A 19,348-nucleotide genomic window follows, 5' to 3' on the forward strand; every position below is an offset into this window, starting at 1 on the left:
GCTGGAACAAGCTTTTGACGGCAGCCCACGTAGAGACGTAAAAATTTTAATAGGCGACAAGAATACCCAGGTTGAAAGGGAGGTAAAGTACCGACCGGTAATCGAACCGAACAGCCTGCATGCCGCATCAAACAATTACGACCATCGATGTTAACTTTGCGACCTTCCAAGGAATGGTAATCATAAACACCTTCTTCCTCCGCAAGTACACAAAAAGCTGCCTGGAGATCCTTACTAACACACCGAAAATCAAATCGACCACGTTTTGATTTTTCTCGGTCATCAACAATGTTCGCACCTATAGAAGTGCGACATAGATTCGGACCATTACTTGGTTGCTATATTACATGCGCTCAAATTTTTCCACAATGAGGACCACACGTCGAAACCGAACGTCGCGGCTCCGGAATGTTGAAGTAGCTCAAGATTACGTGCAGAAAGTGGCGGCGCGATAACGAACTTAGGGACACGTGCGGAGGACGATAGATTATCGGTCACAGACCTCCAAGAAATCAAGGACGAGATAGGCAGGTTGAAAAATAATAAGGCCGCTGGCGTTGACCAACTACCAAGCGAGCTACTAAAACACGGTGGTAATGCACTAGTGAAAGCACTGCACTAGGTCGTTACCAAGATATGGAAGAACGAGATTTCACCGGTGGAATGGATGGAAGGAAACGTGTGTCCTATCTACAAAAAGAGTGACAAGCTGGATTGCTGGAATTACCGTGCGATCACTCTGTCGAACGCCGCCTACAAGGTACTCTCCCAAATCTTATGCCGCCGACTTTCACCGATTGCAAAAGAATTCGTGGGACAATATCAGGCAGAATTTATGGGCGAACGCGCTACCACGGAGCAAGTGTTCGCTATCTGCCAGATGTTGCAAAAATGCCGCGAATACAATGTGCCCACACATCACTTATTCATCGATTTCAAATCAGCCTACGACACAATCAATCGAGAACAGCTATGGAAAATCATGCACGACTACGGATTCCCGGACAAACTGATACGATTGGTCAAGGCTACGATGGATCGAGCGATGTGCGTTGTTCGAGTGTCGGAGATGAACTCGAGTCTTTTCGAAACTCGCAAAAGGTTCAGGGCTTGCAAATTGAAGCAACGAATATGAACAAAAGGGCTTCACCATCTGTGCTATTCACACACATTCGTATGTCAGGAAGAATTCACAGCGCAACTCAAGCAAGGAGAGCTGCTTCGTTCGTTCATTAGTTCATGAATATGCCCGCTTGCTGAGACCTATGCTCCATGAGGTTGGCATTTGATGAATGGTTCTCATATTGTAGATGCCTATGAGGAAACTAGATTTATAACTTTTAGTTCCGATGAATATTAATTTAAAGAACATGGCTTTTAGTGTTTCTAGGATATATACACAGTGTAAACTGCCAAGAAACAAATTGATCGTTTAGAAAACAGACTCAAATGCAAAATTTCTGCTATAAAATGATTAAAGTATGTTTGAAATGTGATCAAATTTGGTCTTGGAATGCGAACACTATGAAAAATGATTTCTGTAAACCTACACTTTAAAAATAAACCGTAAACATTGCCTATATGACTTTGCTTCGCGTCTTGTAGCACGCCGTGAAGCAAGGTCTTCTTTCTCGTACAATACTAACGAGAGCGATCCCTTCATTTCATTACATTGTCATGGATTGCTTAGTTCATGTGTTAACTGAGACTGAGAGCACAGACAATTTATTTGGCAAGGGAAATTGGTCTGCTCAGTAGCATATACTCTCACGCATCCAGTTTCTCTCTAATATAGGTCTCTCATTCAGCTATGTCAAGCAAAGTGGTCAGAACAGATGTTGCTTCGTTCGTCTGAGGATTCCCAAGCCCTGAAAAGGTCACGGCAAGGTGATGGTCTTCCGTGTCTGCTATTCAACATTGCTTTCGAGGGTGTAATATGAAGAACGGGAATAGACACGAGTGCATGATTTTCAGCAAGTCCGTCCAGCTGCTTGGTTTTGCTGGTGGCAAACAGGCATGAATCGAATTGAATGAAAACGCCTCCTGTATGCGAAGGATCAATAAAATTACACTATTACTGAATTTACTGGTTCACGGTTACTGATTCAACATGTTTCGATCGAAATATAGAAAATCTTCTCTTGAATCGATTCACTGTTTATAAAATTAATAAGTTTGTACGTTCTTTTTCTGGAAAATTATTTTAGTACAAAATCGTTTCTTTTGTCCAGGCTTATATCTTTAGCTAGTTCGCAACTAAAATTGATCTTTTGAGTAATTTTCCAGTTAAAGAATTTTTTTCAAAACCTTCACAATGTAAAAATATGTGTGAAGGGATCAAAATAGAATATAATCAATTATCACGAAAGAATCTAATTGTCAATTTTATCATTCTCAAACAATCTAAGCACTTAAATTAGATCAAGATTCTAATTTGTCACTTGTATTTATTCTGGGAATTTTATATTTGCTTCATTTTATTATAATTGTGCTCGGTGGTTTCTTGCAATTTTTTTAATGTGATAATGCTTTCCTTCGCCATTTAAATTAGTTCATTAAAACATTTATACGATTCATCTAGGAATTTCGAAGCCGATTCAGGCATCTTCGTTAAATTTTGACGTATTGAAAAACATTGTGATTTATCTGTTGCATCATTTATTACATTTTCCAAACCGCAGATGTACCTCATAATCCTACCAAAAAGACTCTTGAATAGGGCTAGGTACATGGAAATTGGCAGAGCCGTGGAAAATAGAGCAGTTGGTTCAAAGTTTAGCTAGCCAGCTTCCTCATTTATATCATCATATCTCCTGAGCCGAAAATGCCAGCCATTCATTCTTCGAACTTGATGAATGGGCCAATATTAAAAAATTAATGTACAAAATAAACAAATTTTCATGCACTTAGTAGTGTAATGATGGCTTCCTCATATTATTTATTATCTCATATATACTACAAAGGAATTCATCAAACACAATAAATTAAAAATGCGCATTCACCAATTTTGAAAATATCTTCGTTATAAGACCTTAAGAAATTTCATAAGAGTATAAGTTTGTGATAATCGATTCAATTATCTATGAGAGAATGAAGTGAATTCAGTTAGTTTAAGCATTAATTAATATAAACTGCAAATTAAACAGCTATGAGCCATAAGCCCAATTCGAAAGGTTTTAAGTTTTTCACACCATCGTTTCAAACAGTGGTATGAAATTTCAATCATTTACTACTTTAAAATGCGTGCTTTGGAAAATTCCATGAGCGTTGACAAATGCACGCTTCACAACACCAGGCGCATATGAAAACCCTTGTCATGAGTCATACTTTTCGTCATAAGTATTGAAATAAATGCCCACGAATTTTTCAACTGATTTGGATATTTGGATATTGTTTGCCGCTCTTTCAAAGGTCCAGAACATTGAAAAAATTCAATTGTTTAAAAAAAAATGCATGAAATCGATAGGAATTTTTTTACGAAAATTGTATACATCTAAATGTTCAAACAGAACCCATTTATCAGTAATTGAACACAAAATAAAAACAGTCATTTTTTCTGAGCGATTTTACCCATATCGAAGATGGCGACTTGCGGTAAATCGATATTCGTAACAAAACATCGCAATATGGTTATTTTCGGAACGTGTTTAGAAAGTAGGTGTCGGAAAACGATGGATGAAGTTGTTTCAAAATCCAAGATGACAACTTCCGGTTGATCGATAATTCACGAAACCAGTAACAAAATTGATATTTTCGAAATGGGCTTGATGAATAGTTGCTGGTAAACGATGTTTGAGGATTATGAATTGCCGTTCGAATCATTTACAATACCAATATTTTTTGAATGAGCTTGAGGAGTCAACTCTAAAAAGGATGTTTGAAGTTATTTCAAATCACCGTCGGCGACTTCCGATTTATTAGTTTTATTTGGACATCCTCGTAATACAAAACAAACTAATGAAAAGAGAAAAAGATATACACTGGCAATCATTTTTATTTATCCATTCATAAGCTTTTTTTACGTTGGAAATGACGCTCATCAAATACCCATATTGTTGAGTTTTGTAACGGATATCCACATGTCGCCATTTTATATAATACAAAGACTTCAATCATCACTTTCTTACATGTACTCATAAAACCAAAAATGCCCATATTGTAATGGCTCGTAACGAACATCGTTGAACTGTATGTCATGGCGACTTCGAATTTGAAATGACTTCAAGTTTTTGCTTCGAATCTGTCCCCACAATATACAACACGTGTGTTGTCAGAGCAAATGTTTCCATACTTTGCGAACACCTCTTTTTACGAAATCCGACTTCGGGTCCGAAATTGTAGCTACACCCTACAGTTTTAAAAGTTTCAAACCTTCATTAAAAACGACGATTTGAAATACGTAAAAAATCTTTGAAACTGATCCGACTTATAAGCGTGGTTAGTTGTAGTAAGAAAATATGGAATGAAACTTACAACAATTTTCAATTTACTGGTAATGCGAAAAGCATCGTTACACATTCATAAACCACGTTGGGAGGGGGGTTTTGTTCAAAGTCCACGTAGTCTTATAATTTATTTATTTACCAATCCAGTCAGATTTATTTTTTGTGGTATGACATGAAACCATCAGCTCAGCGAAAAACAGATTCGGGAAATTAAATGATTGGAAAGTTAAATGATTATCGAAAGTAAAACATATTTTGTTTCCTATCGTTCACACTATAAAGATGTTTGTATCGAATTTTGTATCCCCAACACAAATGATCTATTGTTCCGTTTGCTGTAAGTATTTCCAGGACTAAATAGAACCAGAATAGTAATAGGTGATGTAAACCAACAAAACGCGCTTTTCACAATTTTATCGTATCTCTCTGCACAATTTTATCGAAGTTAAGGGAGGGGTGGGGTCTAAACGATGAAAAAATCATCATTTTTGCGATTTTTTTTCAGAATTTTCGTTCAACAAAATAAATTTAAATAATTCGCCTGACAAAAGCATCATTCGAAGAACATTTTGTATTTTTATCGTGGAAAATTATTGAGAAATAAGTCGGTGAAGAGGTATCTTTGATAACGCTTCTTAAAAATCATGATTTGCGATGTCCACTGTATCTCAGCGCAGACTAATCAGAAGTGAACAAATCGAAGCAGCATAGTTAGAGTAGAAGTTTTTCTAGACACCAACGTTTCTGTTTGATTTTTTAATTTTTTTTTTCAATTTTTGGTGGTTGTTCAAAGCGAAAACTACGATTTTTCACGAAAAAATCCACCATTTTGTAGCTTCAAAACCTTTCCAATGTAACAAACAACGAAAAGGAAAACGTTGGGGTCTGGTTTTTTATATGTAGAAAGCGTGTGCAAAATTTTGAATAAATTGGTGCAGTAGTTTTTGAATGACGATGGACACGGACTTTCAAAACCTGCCTTAGAGATAATCGCGTTTAAAGTTTTTTGTTTATAAAATAAATGGAAACAATTTATTACTCAAGGGAGCTCGTAGGGTCTAACATTTTCAAAAAATCGTATTTTGTCTTTTATTATTTGTTATAATGAAACATTTCAAGAATGTTTTGTCAAGTTTTTAAGTCAATCGAATCAGAAATCTTGTGCCTGTGCGCTGAGCTCTTATTTCTTCGCAGTATGAGATAAGCAAATATAATAATAACTTGCTGAGTTTTGTTTCGATAGGCTTGGAAATTTCACAGAATATTTTAGAAATGTTTTACTATAAGAAAATACAAAGAAAAAAATAAATAATTTTTCAAAAGTGTTAGACCCTACCTGCCCCTTAAGCTGGTTTGGAAACTACTAGGAACTTAGTCATGGCGGCTTTACGTCAAACTAAAAATTAATAAATCGTTAAAAACTACTATTGGTTCATTAAGCAGGTTTGAAGTTCACTTCGAGAGAATAAAGATTAATATTGAGCATTTTTTGAAAGGTTATAGTTTGTATGTCGCTATTTGTGTTCAAAAATAATTTCAAACAATTTTTTTGTTATATTTCTATAGATTATCGCTCATATAAGCTGATACTATTAACTAACTCCAATATAAATCCGTAAATCTAGGTTATAATATGAACAAAATCGCTTTCTATTTTCGAAATGTATATATAAATTTTCAGTTTGATTTTACCGTCGAATTTCAAGCACGTCATCAACACTACGAATACAAAGGGAATGAAAGGTGGTAGTCCATCTAGGGTATCATGAAAAATACTCAAATACATTTTGACCGATTTCTGAAGTACTGTAGCCATTAGATTAGCTGGGAAATGGAAAGAAAAATATGTGAAGAATGTTAAAGATTTATCAATTTATCGAAGCGCCTGATTCTATGTTTTATCACGGAATGTAAAGCATACATCTAATACATTTTGGACATCATCGATATTTTTCTCTTCCAGAAATATGAGCATGAATCAAGTAAATCGTTTGCTTTTTACGAAGGTTCACATGCTAGTTCCTCTTCCATCGATAAGTTCCAAGTACTCCACAAATTTAAATATTGCTGTGCAAATGCATTTGTAATATTATATTATAAACTGCCTTGCAAAAGTATTTACTCACTTGAGAAAATCATTTAGTTTTCTTATTGTTAATTAATCATCATTCTACATTTTTATGTACGTAATTGTGCGGCAAAACATTTATGAATGCTTTCTGAATTAGTTCTTTGAATTATCATTTTTTTATTGTATCGAAATATTATAATGTGAACATTATGACAAGTAATACTATTTAAGTGCAACAGTTATTTTTTATCTCAGGTTCGATGCATCAACACTTTGAAATATGCTACAATGACTTCGAAGCCCACCTGCCTTAAGTTTTGAAAATGGCAAGAGCAAAGCAAATATTGAAAGAAAACCGAGCTCAGATAGTGATTTTGAATAAAACCAATAAGTAACGCAACATAAAATATCCCAAATAGTTGATATGTTTGCACTCATTTCATAAATGGTATTCTCAAATTTGTAACAACTATCTGAGGATGTCGATTCAAAATTCTTTCTATGTGATGGATTTTTAATATTTCTTCGTTTTTACACTTTTCACTAAGGCCCCAATGCATTCAATGATCCATTCCAAAATTTCTAAGACTCAAATATTTTTAACATTGTAAACAAAAAAGTTCTAAGAAGCTTGCATTCATCACTAGTGCAAAATAATCCAAAATATAGAAAAATCTGTGAAAACACTGTTATTTTGGAGATGTTGTAGTAAATAATAAAGTTATTCATCATAAAAAATTAAGTAATATAGAAATCAATCGGTTGGTAAGCAATAATGCCATAACTAAAAATATTTTTTCGAATAACTGTAGCTATTACCCAATGTAGGTTCTTGGTACATAGAAATACATATGTCATCGCTTTGAACATAAAGAAACATATCAAGAAAATATTTAAAAGTTCCGACCAAGCTTGAATTTGTGAAAGGGAGTTTGATCAAAATTACTACTTGATACTTGCAATTGGAAAATCTTTCAATCTGTTTCTTTGTTGGAAGATTTATCTTTACAATCATTATAAACATCAAAAATCAAAATTACAACCGTTGAGATATCGTTAGTCAAAGAGAGTTTATTTACTTGCTATGATAACTTTGAAATAACTACTCTATTTAGCATTATCCATAACAGATTTTATTCTAAAGGAATGTACCTTTCTAAAGATAATAATACTTCCAATACCGGTCACAAATAAGCTAAGATACAGCTAGTCGACACGTTTTCACTTTTGTCATCCCCTTAGTTTCGTAGCGTAAAAACATTTCTCGTTATACGCTTTGACGCTTTGTTGAAAACGTAGCACATCCCTACACATGCGAGTTGTTTATAGCGAGAAAAAGAAAAAAGAAAACAAAATTTTTAACAAAACTCGCACGAAATCTCGCGAAAGAAACTCTTTCTAGCAGATATTTTTCGCCAAATGCATAGTAAAATAATTTATCTACAATCGTATGTTTTTGATTTTTCGTGAATCGGGTTAGTATTGGAGAAATTTGCAATTTAGAGTGAATTTTTGGCAACAAAGCAAGAGGAAGCATTGAGTTGTCTCGCTTCGACCTGACCACGGCGAAGCGCTACCTTAAGTCTCCCATGAAATGAAATTTACAACCTGCATTTTGTGGTTAAACAACGATATCACTTCAGGCTTTATCTTACCCCGTTCTAAAGTGTTGCAGTTAGAAAACAAAATTATTGAACATTGCTTAGTCAGTAAATCTAATTAAAAACCATGTTGTTTTTCTTAAAGACATGTGAGATGATGTGTTCTCATTTATGGTTCCATGGTTGGAATAGTAAGAGATTGTAAGTTATCTGAGTTTTTCTCTTCGTTTTGATTCGTAATTTGGTGTTGATAGTAATAGAATTTGTCGATTGTTACCCTAAATCGACGAGTCTCACTATCCGTGAATTTCGTATGTGAATTCGTTTGGTGTTCTCACTCGAACTTATGGTAATGACTACACCAGCCTAGAAAGCAAGAGAAGAGCAGGCAGCACACTTTAATTTTATCAGGTAATTATTCGTTCGGGTGTAATGACCGTGTATCGTTTGTTGTTTCTGGTTGATTATCAACTTATAATTATTACAACTGCAATGATACTTCCCACATTTATAAACTTACAATTATGTACTGAGATGATGTAAGGAGAAATATCTCGCCATTGCGTGATGCCAGGTTATTTTTACGGTCATACAGTGATAGATTACCGAAAGACAAGATGTTTATTTCAACGTCATTAGTTGTAAATTACTTTCTCATTCGTATTTTTCGACTGAATAGCCTCTCAATTTACAATAATTCCCGTTTCCTGTGACGTTTCTCGTTCTGCCTGTGAATGACAATGCGCTACTTTGGCCTTTCTCATATAGAAAGGTTATAAAATCACTGTAAAAATCGACTTTCGGCCCGAAGTTCGGAGGGCGAGTATCATATACCATTCGAACCAGCTCGTCGAGATCGCAAAATGACTCCTCGGAGATTGCTAGGATGAACTTTGATTCGAATGAAAGGTCTTGTACTTCCACACAATATTACTGAAATTTATCTGAATCCGACTTCCGGTTCCGGAAGTACACAGTGATTACTACAAAAAAGAATATAGTAAAACCGTACCGACTAGCAGTGTTGATGATTGCCGATAATTTGACAGAAGCTGCTCGATATTTATCTATATTGCATACAACATTTTTAATCCGGTAGAACATGCTACAAGAACTCGTGTCTCATGAATGTATGAACCGTGAGAGAATTTTTCTACATTTCTTCGCTCCATTTCATACTCTGAGTATTTCACGGCACTTAAAAAAATTTACAGTCTGATAATGATCGGTGCTGTGTGGAATTTACCAAGAGTGAATCGCAAGTTGACAATTATCGTAGAAAATCGAATCGATGATTCGACTTGATGATTCTCATACTAGATTGCAATATTTCAAAACCTTTGTGTGGATCATTCACATACATTTTCATAGACACAACTTATGCAAAGGTTAAATGCACATAGTTAGAATAAGCGGCAATAGTAAAATGATTCTATCGCAATTATCAACTGCTCATACAGAATCGGATCGCAAAAAGAGAATACGCGACCGTTTGTTGCTTCAGAGAGAATCCCTACAGCAGCGTGCTAACCTTTGGTTCTCAGACAGGTCATCGAGAGAAACTCGCTATCGTACTGGTGTCTATTCTATGTTAAATGAACCCAGAGTCGTAGTGAACATTTCTGGCACCCGAGGTGAACTCAAAAATAATCACCCCCTCCAATTTTTAAACAAACACCATAAAGACGAACACACACATTATTTCATTTTCTTGTAAGGTAATCTCGAATAAGATTTTCAATTTTAGTAAATACTTGTAGCTCTTTTGCGTGTTACATCAGAAATCCCGAATGGAAAGCTGAATTCTGAAAATGAATTATGAATCTGAGCCCTAATATTGAACTCTCGACTTACTCCTGCATTCTGGACCTAAATTTTAGATTCTGCGCTAGAATTATACAATTTGATTCTATATCTGAATCGTAAATTTGTATGCTGGAGCTGTATTCTGGTTCTGGGAATGATTTCTGAACCTTAGATCTGAGCTTTTATTCAGGACATGGATTCTGCATCCGATTTCTGGACTTGCATTATGGACCTGAATTAGGAGTCTGGGTTCTGGACCAGAATTCTCGGACTGTATTCTGTATCTGAATTCTGGACATGAATTTAAGTTCTGTATTCTGGAGTAGGATTCTGTAAGTGAATTCTGGGTCAGGAACTGAATTTTAGACCTGGATTCTGGTTCTAGCGCCTGGGAATGAATTCTGGACCTGGGTTCAAAGCTTTAATTCAGGATCTGGATTCTGCATCTGATTTCTGGAAAGGTATTATAGAACTGGATTCTGGACATGAACTCAGGAGCTGAATTTTGAACACAAATCTTAGATTCTGCACCAGTACTTGGATTCTGAAACTGTATTTTGAACATGAATTCTGGAACTGGATTTCGGACATGACTTATGAAATTGCACTCTGCACTTGGATTTTGGAAACGAATTCTGGATCTCAATTCTGAACATTAACTCTGGATCTGAATTCTACAAGTACACTTTGGACCTATATTCTTAACTAAACTTCGGAGTAGAATTCTGATCCTGGATCCTGAATCTTAATTCTGCGCACTTATATTTTATTACTGAATCTCGGCAAAAAATGCCGAGATTTGCACAGTTGCGTGCTCGGTAATCGTCTCAGCAAAATGTATAATTACTGAGAATCTCGGCAATCCTAAATTTGTGAACTACGAATTACTGCCGGACTAGCCAGTAGAAATTTCAATTTTAGTTTGGTAAAAGCGATCATGTATTGCCGAGATATCAGTAATTGAGCGAAGAAAGAATTGCTCTTCTTGCTTGTACAAAATAAATATCATAAAAGCTAAGGTGAAAGAAAGAGGGTGTTTTATTAATGTTGATTTTTATCTAGCACACATAAAAGACAAGCAAGTGTTAGTGCTCATTAACGCCTCTACCTGTAAATAAGCAGATATTAATAAGTTTGTATGCATTGTAGATAGTTTTTTATTTCACTTATCTTTGCACGAAATATACAAATCTACAATTGGATTCGGCAGAAAGTCTAGAAATTTTCAAACATAATTCTACTTCTTTACTATACAGAGACCAAGGAAAGAGGTCTTCCTGGCTTTTTAAGTTACTACCTACACACAGGGGACAGACAAACATAGAAAACACTTAACCTCTCCCTACCCTAAACAAATTACATAATTTTTTCGAGGTATTTATAACTGTTGTTGGAATCTACCTACTTCCGTTTCATATAAAAGGAAAAACATTGCAGCATTCTTTCAATAATTAAAAAAAAACCGCTAATACACTGAAGATGAATATAAATTGTATTCGAAATACCTATATGTGATGTGACGTTCATTATACATGATTTATAGTGTTGTGAGATACATAGTGAATTTGTATAGTGATGTGATATACTTATAACAGAATTAAATGGTAATATTAAAAAAATTATCCTTATAAAATCATTCTGTTCAAACACTCAAACGAAAAGTTAATATACAAATCTATTTCCTCACTACATTTTTTTCTAGCTCCACGAGCAACGGCGACGTGGTGCTTTGCAAAATCGAAAAGAGACATTAGATGATAAGTGCCTCACCGAGTTTCAGTAAAAACTATCTTACTGTTCGAAATCTCGGCAAACGGATTTTCTGCTTTCGGTATATTTGTTGTTCACTGACAAGTTCAGCATAATATTATGCCAAACTTTGGCAAAAGTACGCACTTTACTGAGATATCAGCATATTACTTCAACGAATTTCGGAAAAGAGCATGTGAATTACTGAACAATCAGCAAAATGTCGTGTTACCGATCTAATTCGGCATTTCAATATTCAAGCTGCGGAATCGATTTTTTTGTCGAATGTCTTAGAATTGCATGAAATGTCGAAATCTGGCAGTTTTAAGATATATTGCATCAAAAATAAATTTACTATCTCGGAGATCTCAAAATACCCAGCATTCAGTATCTCGAATGGAAAAAAATGAGCAGAACTCCAACAAAAATCATTGCCTCTCATGAAAGACAAAAAGTGCATAAAACCCACAGAAACCTGATGAGCATAGAATCCTTTTCCACTGCACAAACGAACCGCACAGAATGCAAGTCGATTCAATACTAATATCGAATGTGGGAATCCATTCTACGCGAACTGCAAAGAGATTTAATGCATACGAAATTGTCGTCTTATTTAGGGGAAGCTATGACTACAGCTTGATAAAGATGGAAAATTATACATTGTTCGTTATTTATTAAAGTTACGACAACCAATTATCTAAAATGTACAGTTTTATCTCTTCGATTCGATGCGTCACCGTTTCGCATTCCTATAAAGAATTCAAAGAGTAGTCCTACGTCAAAACGTGCGATATCAGTTCAATGAACAGTAGTATAGATATCTACGCACTTGCACATTTGATTAATAGTCAATTTTCGGGAATGTTAATCCCTTTCAAAGAACCTTTCAGAAAATCTAATTTTTGATTTTTAAGGGGTTCGCAGGTTTGCTCTCTGAGAATTATATCTTTGGTAGGTCCAAGCTCACAACCACAGTCAAGAAGAGAGCGTCTTTTACTCATGAAAAATAATTGTTACAGCCGTCGCTGAATGGCGGTTCTGTATTTTAAATGACTGTAGAATTATCATGTTTATGAATGATAATGATTATGATGGCATCTCATCGGATTTTTGTATCAGTTTAGTGCTAATCTGAAACTTAATCTAAATTAAATACAGTTTTTGCAATGGCTGAGCGGAAACATATATTGGAGAAGTCAAATGAATGAAAACTAACAGAAAAGATGAATTTTTGGAAAAAGATACACTCAGAGACAGGGGACTCGAACCTGCGTTCTTATGCATTCCGTGCATACGCGCTACCATTTCGCCACTCTGAATCTTGTTTTAGTCACTCTAAAACGCCAGACAGACATAGTAGAACGTACATCGAACATGATCTACATCCTGGCCGTCACCCGACTGGCACCATTAAAGAAGGTGACAAGCGATTATAAATCCACTCTCCTACTCAATGCTTGATCGGAGAAATATGTATAAAGCGAGAAGACTAGTGTTTGATGGACAGAGAAGATGTTTGGATGTAAGATATCGGTCGGTCGATTCGCAGTATGTACGAGCAGAAGTAAATTCGGTACCCCATAAAGGATGCCAAACAATCTGCTAAACCCTATTTAAGGTGAATACAGAAAGGATTTATTCACTACAAGAAGAACAATGAACCCTTTTGACTATAGCTCCTTATCACATTGGGTGAGAAACGAGAGAATATCCTTTTGTTGGCATGTTTGGATGGCAGCCCAAGAACGAATCTTGTGCTTTATCCAACTAGTTGAAAGTGGTAAAGCTGGTTCCGGACCAACGAAATCATTTGTTGCACCAGCTCTAGCCAACTCATCATTGCCGATTGTATTCCACACACAATCGGGTAGATTTCTGCTTCTATATAGTGCTATATAATTTTCATATATTTCGTAGATTTCTGCTTCTATATTTCGTAGATTTCTGCTTCTATATAGTGCAATATAATATACAGTGCTATATAATTTTCACTGTTAATGGTATTTCCTTTCTCAAGATAGTCGATAAATATTACATCACGCACATCCCAAAAGAGCGAAGCCATAACCTTTCCTGCTGATTGTTGTGCTTTCGGGCGCTTTTGACGAGGTTCCCCAGTTGCTGTCGATAATCGTTTTTATTTCGGAGTGAAGTGATGAATCCATGCTTCATCCATTGTCACATATCGACGCAAAAATTCTGGTTTGTTACGTTTGAATCATCAACATGTTTTCGTTTTTGGTAAACAGTGAGCAAACGCGGCATCCACTTTGAACAGAGCTTTCTCATAGTCAAATGCTCATGCAATATAAAGCCCACACGTTCTTTTGATATCTACACGATGTCAGCTAACTCACGCAACTTCACTTTTCAATCATTCAAAACGATTTTGTGGATTTTCTTAAGTTTTCTGGTGTCACCGCCTCATTTGGACGTCCACTGCGTTCTGCATCATCGGTGTCTCTATGACCACGTTTGAAGTCAGCAATATTACCGCAAGGGCAAGACTCGAACCTGTGACTTCTCTTATCCGGGGATATCGTTTTGTCAATTAAATTACTCTGCAAGTGGAATACACGAATAAACTGTCTTATTGAACAGAGGAAACCTAACATATGCTCGGGTGTCAATTAATAGTCCATACTCCTGTCGCAAGAGATCAGTCCAGACATCGCATCAGCCGTCGAATTCCAAAGGCGAATTCCAAAGGCAGCAATACAAATCAAACAATCTAAAATCAGTTGTCAGTACCTTTTTATAAATCAAACTTATCTAGGAAAAATTTTATCCTGTTGATTCTTCAGTCAGACATATTAGCAGGCAAAATACGTGTTATCATGAGAATCAGGTTTTCGGAGATGCTCAATTCAATAAAATGTAATAAAGTTGGAACGACCACCACTTATATTTACACGTTTATTTGATAGAACACAAAAGTATCGTATTTTCAATTCAATACTGAAATAATACAATATTCCGAGAGAATAACATATTTTATACACAATACGAGGCAAGTAACCAGAGGCATTGTTAGAATATTTAATAAGGAGTGTACCGAAAACAATGCTATACACAATTTTTTCTTTCAAATTATAATAAAAAACGATGTTTTATTCAAACTAAAAATTGTTCCTTTATTGTACGAGGTTAAACTTCAGCATAATGAAAACCATCATCTTCATCAAGTTCCGGACAAGTGCTGCATCGCATTTTTTGGACGCTAGAGCCTAAATTTTTTTGAACTCCTCCATGTCCCCAGCTGCCTTACCAGTCTTTTTGAAGACCCTCTTCACGATTGCCCAGTAATGTTCGATGGGTCGAAGCTGAGGGCGATTTGGTGGATTGATATTTTTCTCAACGAAATATATACCCTTTTCCGCAAGCCAATTTAGAGTGGTTTTGGCATAGTGAGCCGACGCCAAATCCAGCCAAAACAGTGGAGGTGTACTATGCTTCTTATATAAAGGCAGCAATCTCTTCTGGAAATACTCAGATCGATAAATATCTGCATTTATAGTTCCGGTAGTGTGAAAACTGGTTGACTTCAAACCACAGGAACATATTCCTTGCCATACCAGTACTTTTCGACTGAATTTCTCCACTTGAATCGACCTGTCCGCATCGCTCACATTCTCCCCAACAACGACAGTTAAGTAATGTGGACCTGGAAAGGTTTTTGAGTCATTCTTTACATAAGTCTTATCATCCATCAAAACGCATGCATCCGGACACTGCAAAAGACAAAATACAACTTCCGGGCCCTTCTTCTGTTCTACACTTTGTTTCGAGATTTTTTGCTTCTTGTAGGTCTTCAGGTGATTTCGCCTCTTGATACGCTGGATCATTCTGACACTCGCTCCTGCTTCTTGGTCAAATCACGTATTGACATTGATTTGTTCTTCATGATTAGAGATACCACTTTCTGGTCCAGTTTCGGGTTGGAAGAACCGGGTTTTCTGCCTCTTCCTGATAGCTCATCCAACGAATAGTGTTCTCCAAGCTTGTTAATGATGGTTTTAACACTGGCATGATGAATTCCAAACCGCTTTACCAATTTTCGCATAGTAATACCCTTCTCACTTAGCCATGTGTCCAGAACCTTAATTTTCACTTCCTTTTCAATACGCGACATTTTGAAAACGCAAAATTTCAACCGCACAAACAAGTAAACAAACGAAATCTGACAGCCAAACGCACAGCATGCTGTGATTTGAGCATAAAAAATCATCACAAATACATGCGTACAATACAATGCGTATGTGGATAGCTTATTTTCGATACACTTTTTAAATGCTAATTCACAAGTCTCTTATTTCTAGATACTTTAGATTAAATTTGTATTTCGCATCATTATGCTTCTCCAAAACTCCATTCGATCAGGGTACGGATTGCGTATCATTTTAGGCTTAACGTTAATTTCCAGGCAATCTAAATTGAAATCTTTTCTTCCTGGATCTATCTTCGTCACAGGAATCCAAGTAAAGCCCAAATTAGTTCCTACAGGTGTTGGATCGTTGTACTTGGCGAAGTTCGTCCATAACTCTACTAATGTTTCTCGTACGTGTATTTCATCACTATCGGCGGGTAGTGCTGGTAGAAAAGGTGGACTGAACATGTAAAGACAATCATCACCGTGGCAAGTTCCTTCAACGAAGCTCATATTTAATATCTTCTTCATAAAACTAAATCTGCCATCGTATGAAAATAGGTAGTGGTACTGTTGGGCATTTGGTTGGTATTTAGCTAACCATTCTGCACTCAAATTGCATGTAGTTAGGAATGTTAAATCTGAGAACAGATCTCTGATTTCATGAACTGCCTTCCAACTAATTTGTTTCTCTTTACAATAGAATTGTTTGATATTCTTGCCAATAATAGATTTTTTACAATTAAGAGATTGTTTTAAGTATTGTGGAATAAGCCATTCACGATGCTGATCAAACTTTCGTAGTTTCCTTTTGTTAAAAGAAAGAGCTAATATTCCTTCGCCATTTGTGTAGCCTTGGATAATAGGTATCTGAATAGTGTCAAAGGATTTCAGCACCATCTCTGGGGATTGGCAAATAATGGCATTTTCATCGAAGTCCTGCTCGATTACAGGTCGGAATAGAAATTTCAGAGGCAGACTTTTCTCTTGCTCACTTATAACATCGTCCTGATATTTCGTCAACAGTCGAGCTGGCGCTCTTCTAAGAGTATCTAAAATAGAGAACCATCATTACCTAGTTTAAGATGTATGCCATTAGAAGTAATATTATTTTTTACTCACCTAATACCTTTTGATCGGAACTCCCTGTGTATCCTAGCAAACCAGCTAGTTTTCGAGCTTTTTCAACTGGGTCTACTTGCAGTGCGGACTCTGTGCAAGAATCTCCACTTTGACAAATTACACGATGGAAGTATTTCCTGTGTTTGAAATGAAAAAAGAAAAACATGTCGCTTCATATGCAAATCTGCTAGAATAAGATAATAACCTGGAGTTCGCTGAAAGATAATGTAAATAAGCACACCATCCACCAGCACTTTCTCCGAAAAGTGTAACGTTATCTGGATTACCACCGAAGCACTCGATATTCTGGTGTATCCACTCAAGCGCCAACCTCTGGACGATTTTATATAATGTAGTTTATATGACATAAATTGATTTGTTTACTTACTTGATCTTTCAGTCCAAAATTACCACTAATTCCTGCACTTGGTAGACATAAAAATCCAAAGGGTCCTAGTCTATAAGAAATAGTTACTAGAACTACACCTTTCTCGATAAAGCATCGTGGATCATAAAAAAAACTGCTGGCCGTTCCATTCTTCAGCCCTCCACCGTGAATATACACCATTACAGGATATTGTTTTGACTTTCTCTTGGGTAACTCCGGAGTATACACATTTAAGTACAAGGCATCCTCGGTTCCAACAATCAAAAACTTTCCGAACAATTCGTGTGGTTGAATGAATTCGCTCTTATCAACCAAACATTTCAACACTGGTCTAGGAAATCGTTCCAAGGGCATTGGTGGACAGAATCGTAACTCACTAATAGGAGGTTCCGCATAAGGAATGCCTTTGAAAGAGTGATACCATTTGCCACTTGATGTTTCGAGAGTAATTCCTTGTATCGTTCCTTGATCCACCTGAACGATTGGTCGCTCTAATCCGGGCCAATGTTGTACGTAAATATTATTGAAGAATCTTCGCACCAAGGCAATTCCCACCTTGATGATTGAAATTAAGAAGATAAACATAATCGTAAACTGACGGCAGCCGTCTTCCTTTTGCGAGCAAACGTTTTCGACTTATTAGTATCAGCGACACGTCGGTGGCATTAGTAGTTGATTTCATTTTGAGAACGATTAGCACACTAGATAATGTAATCAATCTTGTGCATTTGTGTAGAAACGAAAGAATTAGATTGTCGTTGTACTCTACCCTGAAAATAATTTGCACGCTAGCATCATGTGCAAAGCATTTGATATATCACTGCTTGTAGAACACGTGAAATTCATGAAATTAAACACTTAACTCATAAAATGAGTGTAAACACTGTTTATATTTAGTGGAAATCATGCTACGTTTATATGAAATGCACTTAAACACGATCAGATATATCGTTAACTCTAGATTCTTTATGCATTTCATGTGAATGTCACATTGTTTTCCACATAGACTTCAATTTAAATAGAGTTGACCGATTCAAGTGTTTTGCATAAAATTTGTGCTGTACTCATTCCCACTAGAAAATGAAACATGTAGTTCGATTCAATAGAGTTAAGTATCTAAGTTACTTTCTTAAGATTCAAACTTACCTTTACTAAACTTTATCTTTCAAATTCAGCTTTCAATCGGTGGAAACATAAATGGTCCAAAGCGGGTTAGGTAAGTATACCTGCGAGAACTTTCAACAGGACCAGCAACAGGTAACCAGGTAAGTACTCCAACAGGCTTTCGGAATGAACATTTAAAAAATTTGTTTTTGCATAAATATCTGTTTATTAGTCTTATTTTTGTGTATTACATCTAAGGATGGCTTTTATCGTATCAAAGAACGCTCACTAGCAACTCTTCAAACGATTCAATCAGTGCCATCAAAGAGAGACGGATATCATCGCAGCAGCAAACACCCGGCATGGCTCATTTAACATAGAATAGACACCAGTGCGAGAGCGAATTTCTCTCGATGACATTTCTGAGAATCAAAGGTTGGCACGCTGCTGTGGGGATCCTCTCTGAAGCAACAAGCTTATTCTCGTTTCGCGATCCGATTCTATACAGGCAGTTGATAATTGCGATAGAATCATTTTACTATATTCTAACTATGTGCATATAACTTTTGTATAAGTTTGAAGGGTTTTGAAATATTGCAACCATTAAAATGAATCATTAAAAAATGAAAATCATTAAGTAGAATCATCGATTCGATTTTCTGCGATAATTATCAACTTGTGATTCTCTCTTGGTAAATTCCACACAGCACCAATAATTATCAGACTGTAAATTTTTTGTAAGGGCCGTGAAATACTCAGAGTAATTAATTGTTAATAAAATATCTACCTACTTATAACTATCCTTAACCTAAAACGTACAAATTTTGAATTATTTGTATTACAGAGTTTGAGCACCTCTCTTCAAATTTCGTGCAGTATTGTTCGAATTTTTGTTCTAGAATGTCCAGGGAGGTT

The 19,348-nt window shown here is 35.9% G+C and overlaps 1 protein-coding gene across 1 annotated transcript in view; it reads right to left on the bottom strand.

The window, feature by feature from the left end:
• LOC131434085 (uncharacterized) overlaps positions 1 to 17,950 on the bottom strand; it is a 53,308-nt gene extending 35,358 nt beyond the window's left edge. The window contains exons 1-4 of the mRNA XM_058600732.1: positions 17,330 to 17,950; positions 17,147 to 17,274; positions 16,942 to 17,078; positions 16,014 to 16,871 (exon numbers count right to left, since the gene is read on the bottom strand). Coding sequence (XP_058456715.1) covers positions 16,014 to 16,871; positions 16,942 to 17,078; positions 17,147 to 17,274; positions 17,330 to 17,914 — 1,708 coding nt within the window. The 5' untranslated portion in view covers positions 17,915 to 17,950. The remainder of the gene's footprint in view (positions 1 to 16,013; positions 16,872 to 16,941; positions 17,079 to 17,146; positions 17,275 to 17,329) is intronic.
• Between the last annotated feature and the right edge of the window lie 1,398 nt (positions 17,951 to 19,348).

This window comes from Malaya genurostris, chromosome 3 (genome assembly GCF_030247185.1).
Source record: "Malaya genurostris strain Urasoe2022 chromosome 3, Malgen_1.1, whole genome shotgun sequence".
Taxonomy (NCBI): Eukaryota; Metazoa; Arthropoda; class Insecta; order Diptera; family Culicidae; genus Malaya; species Malaya genurostris.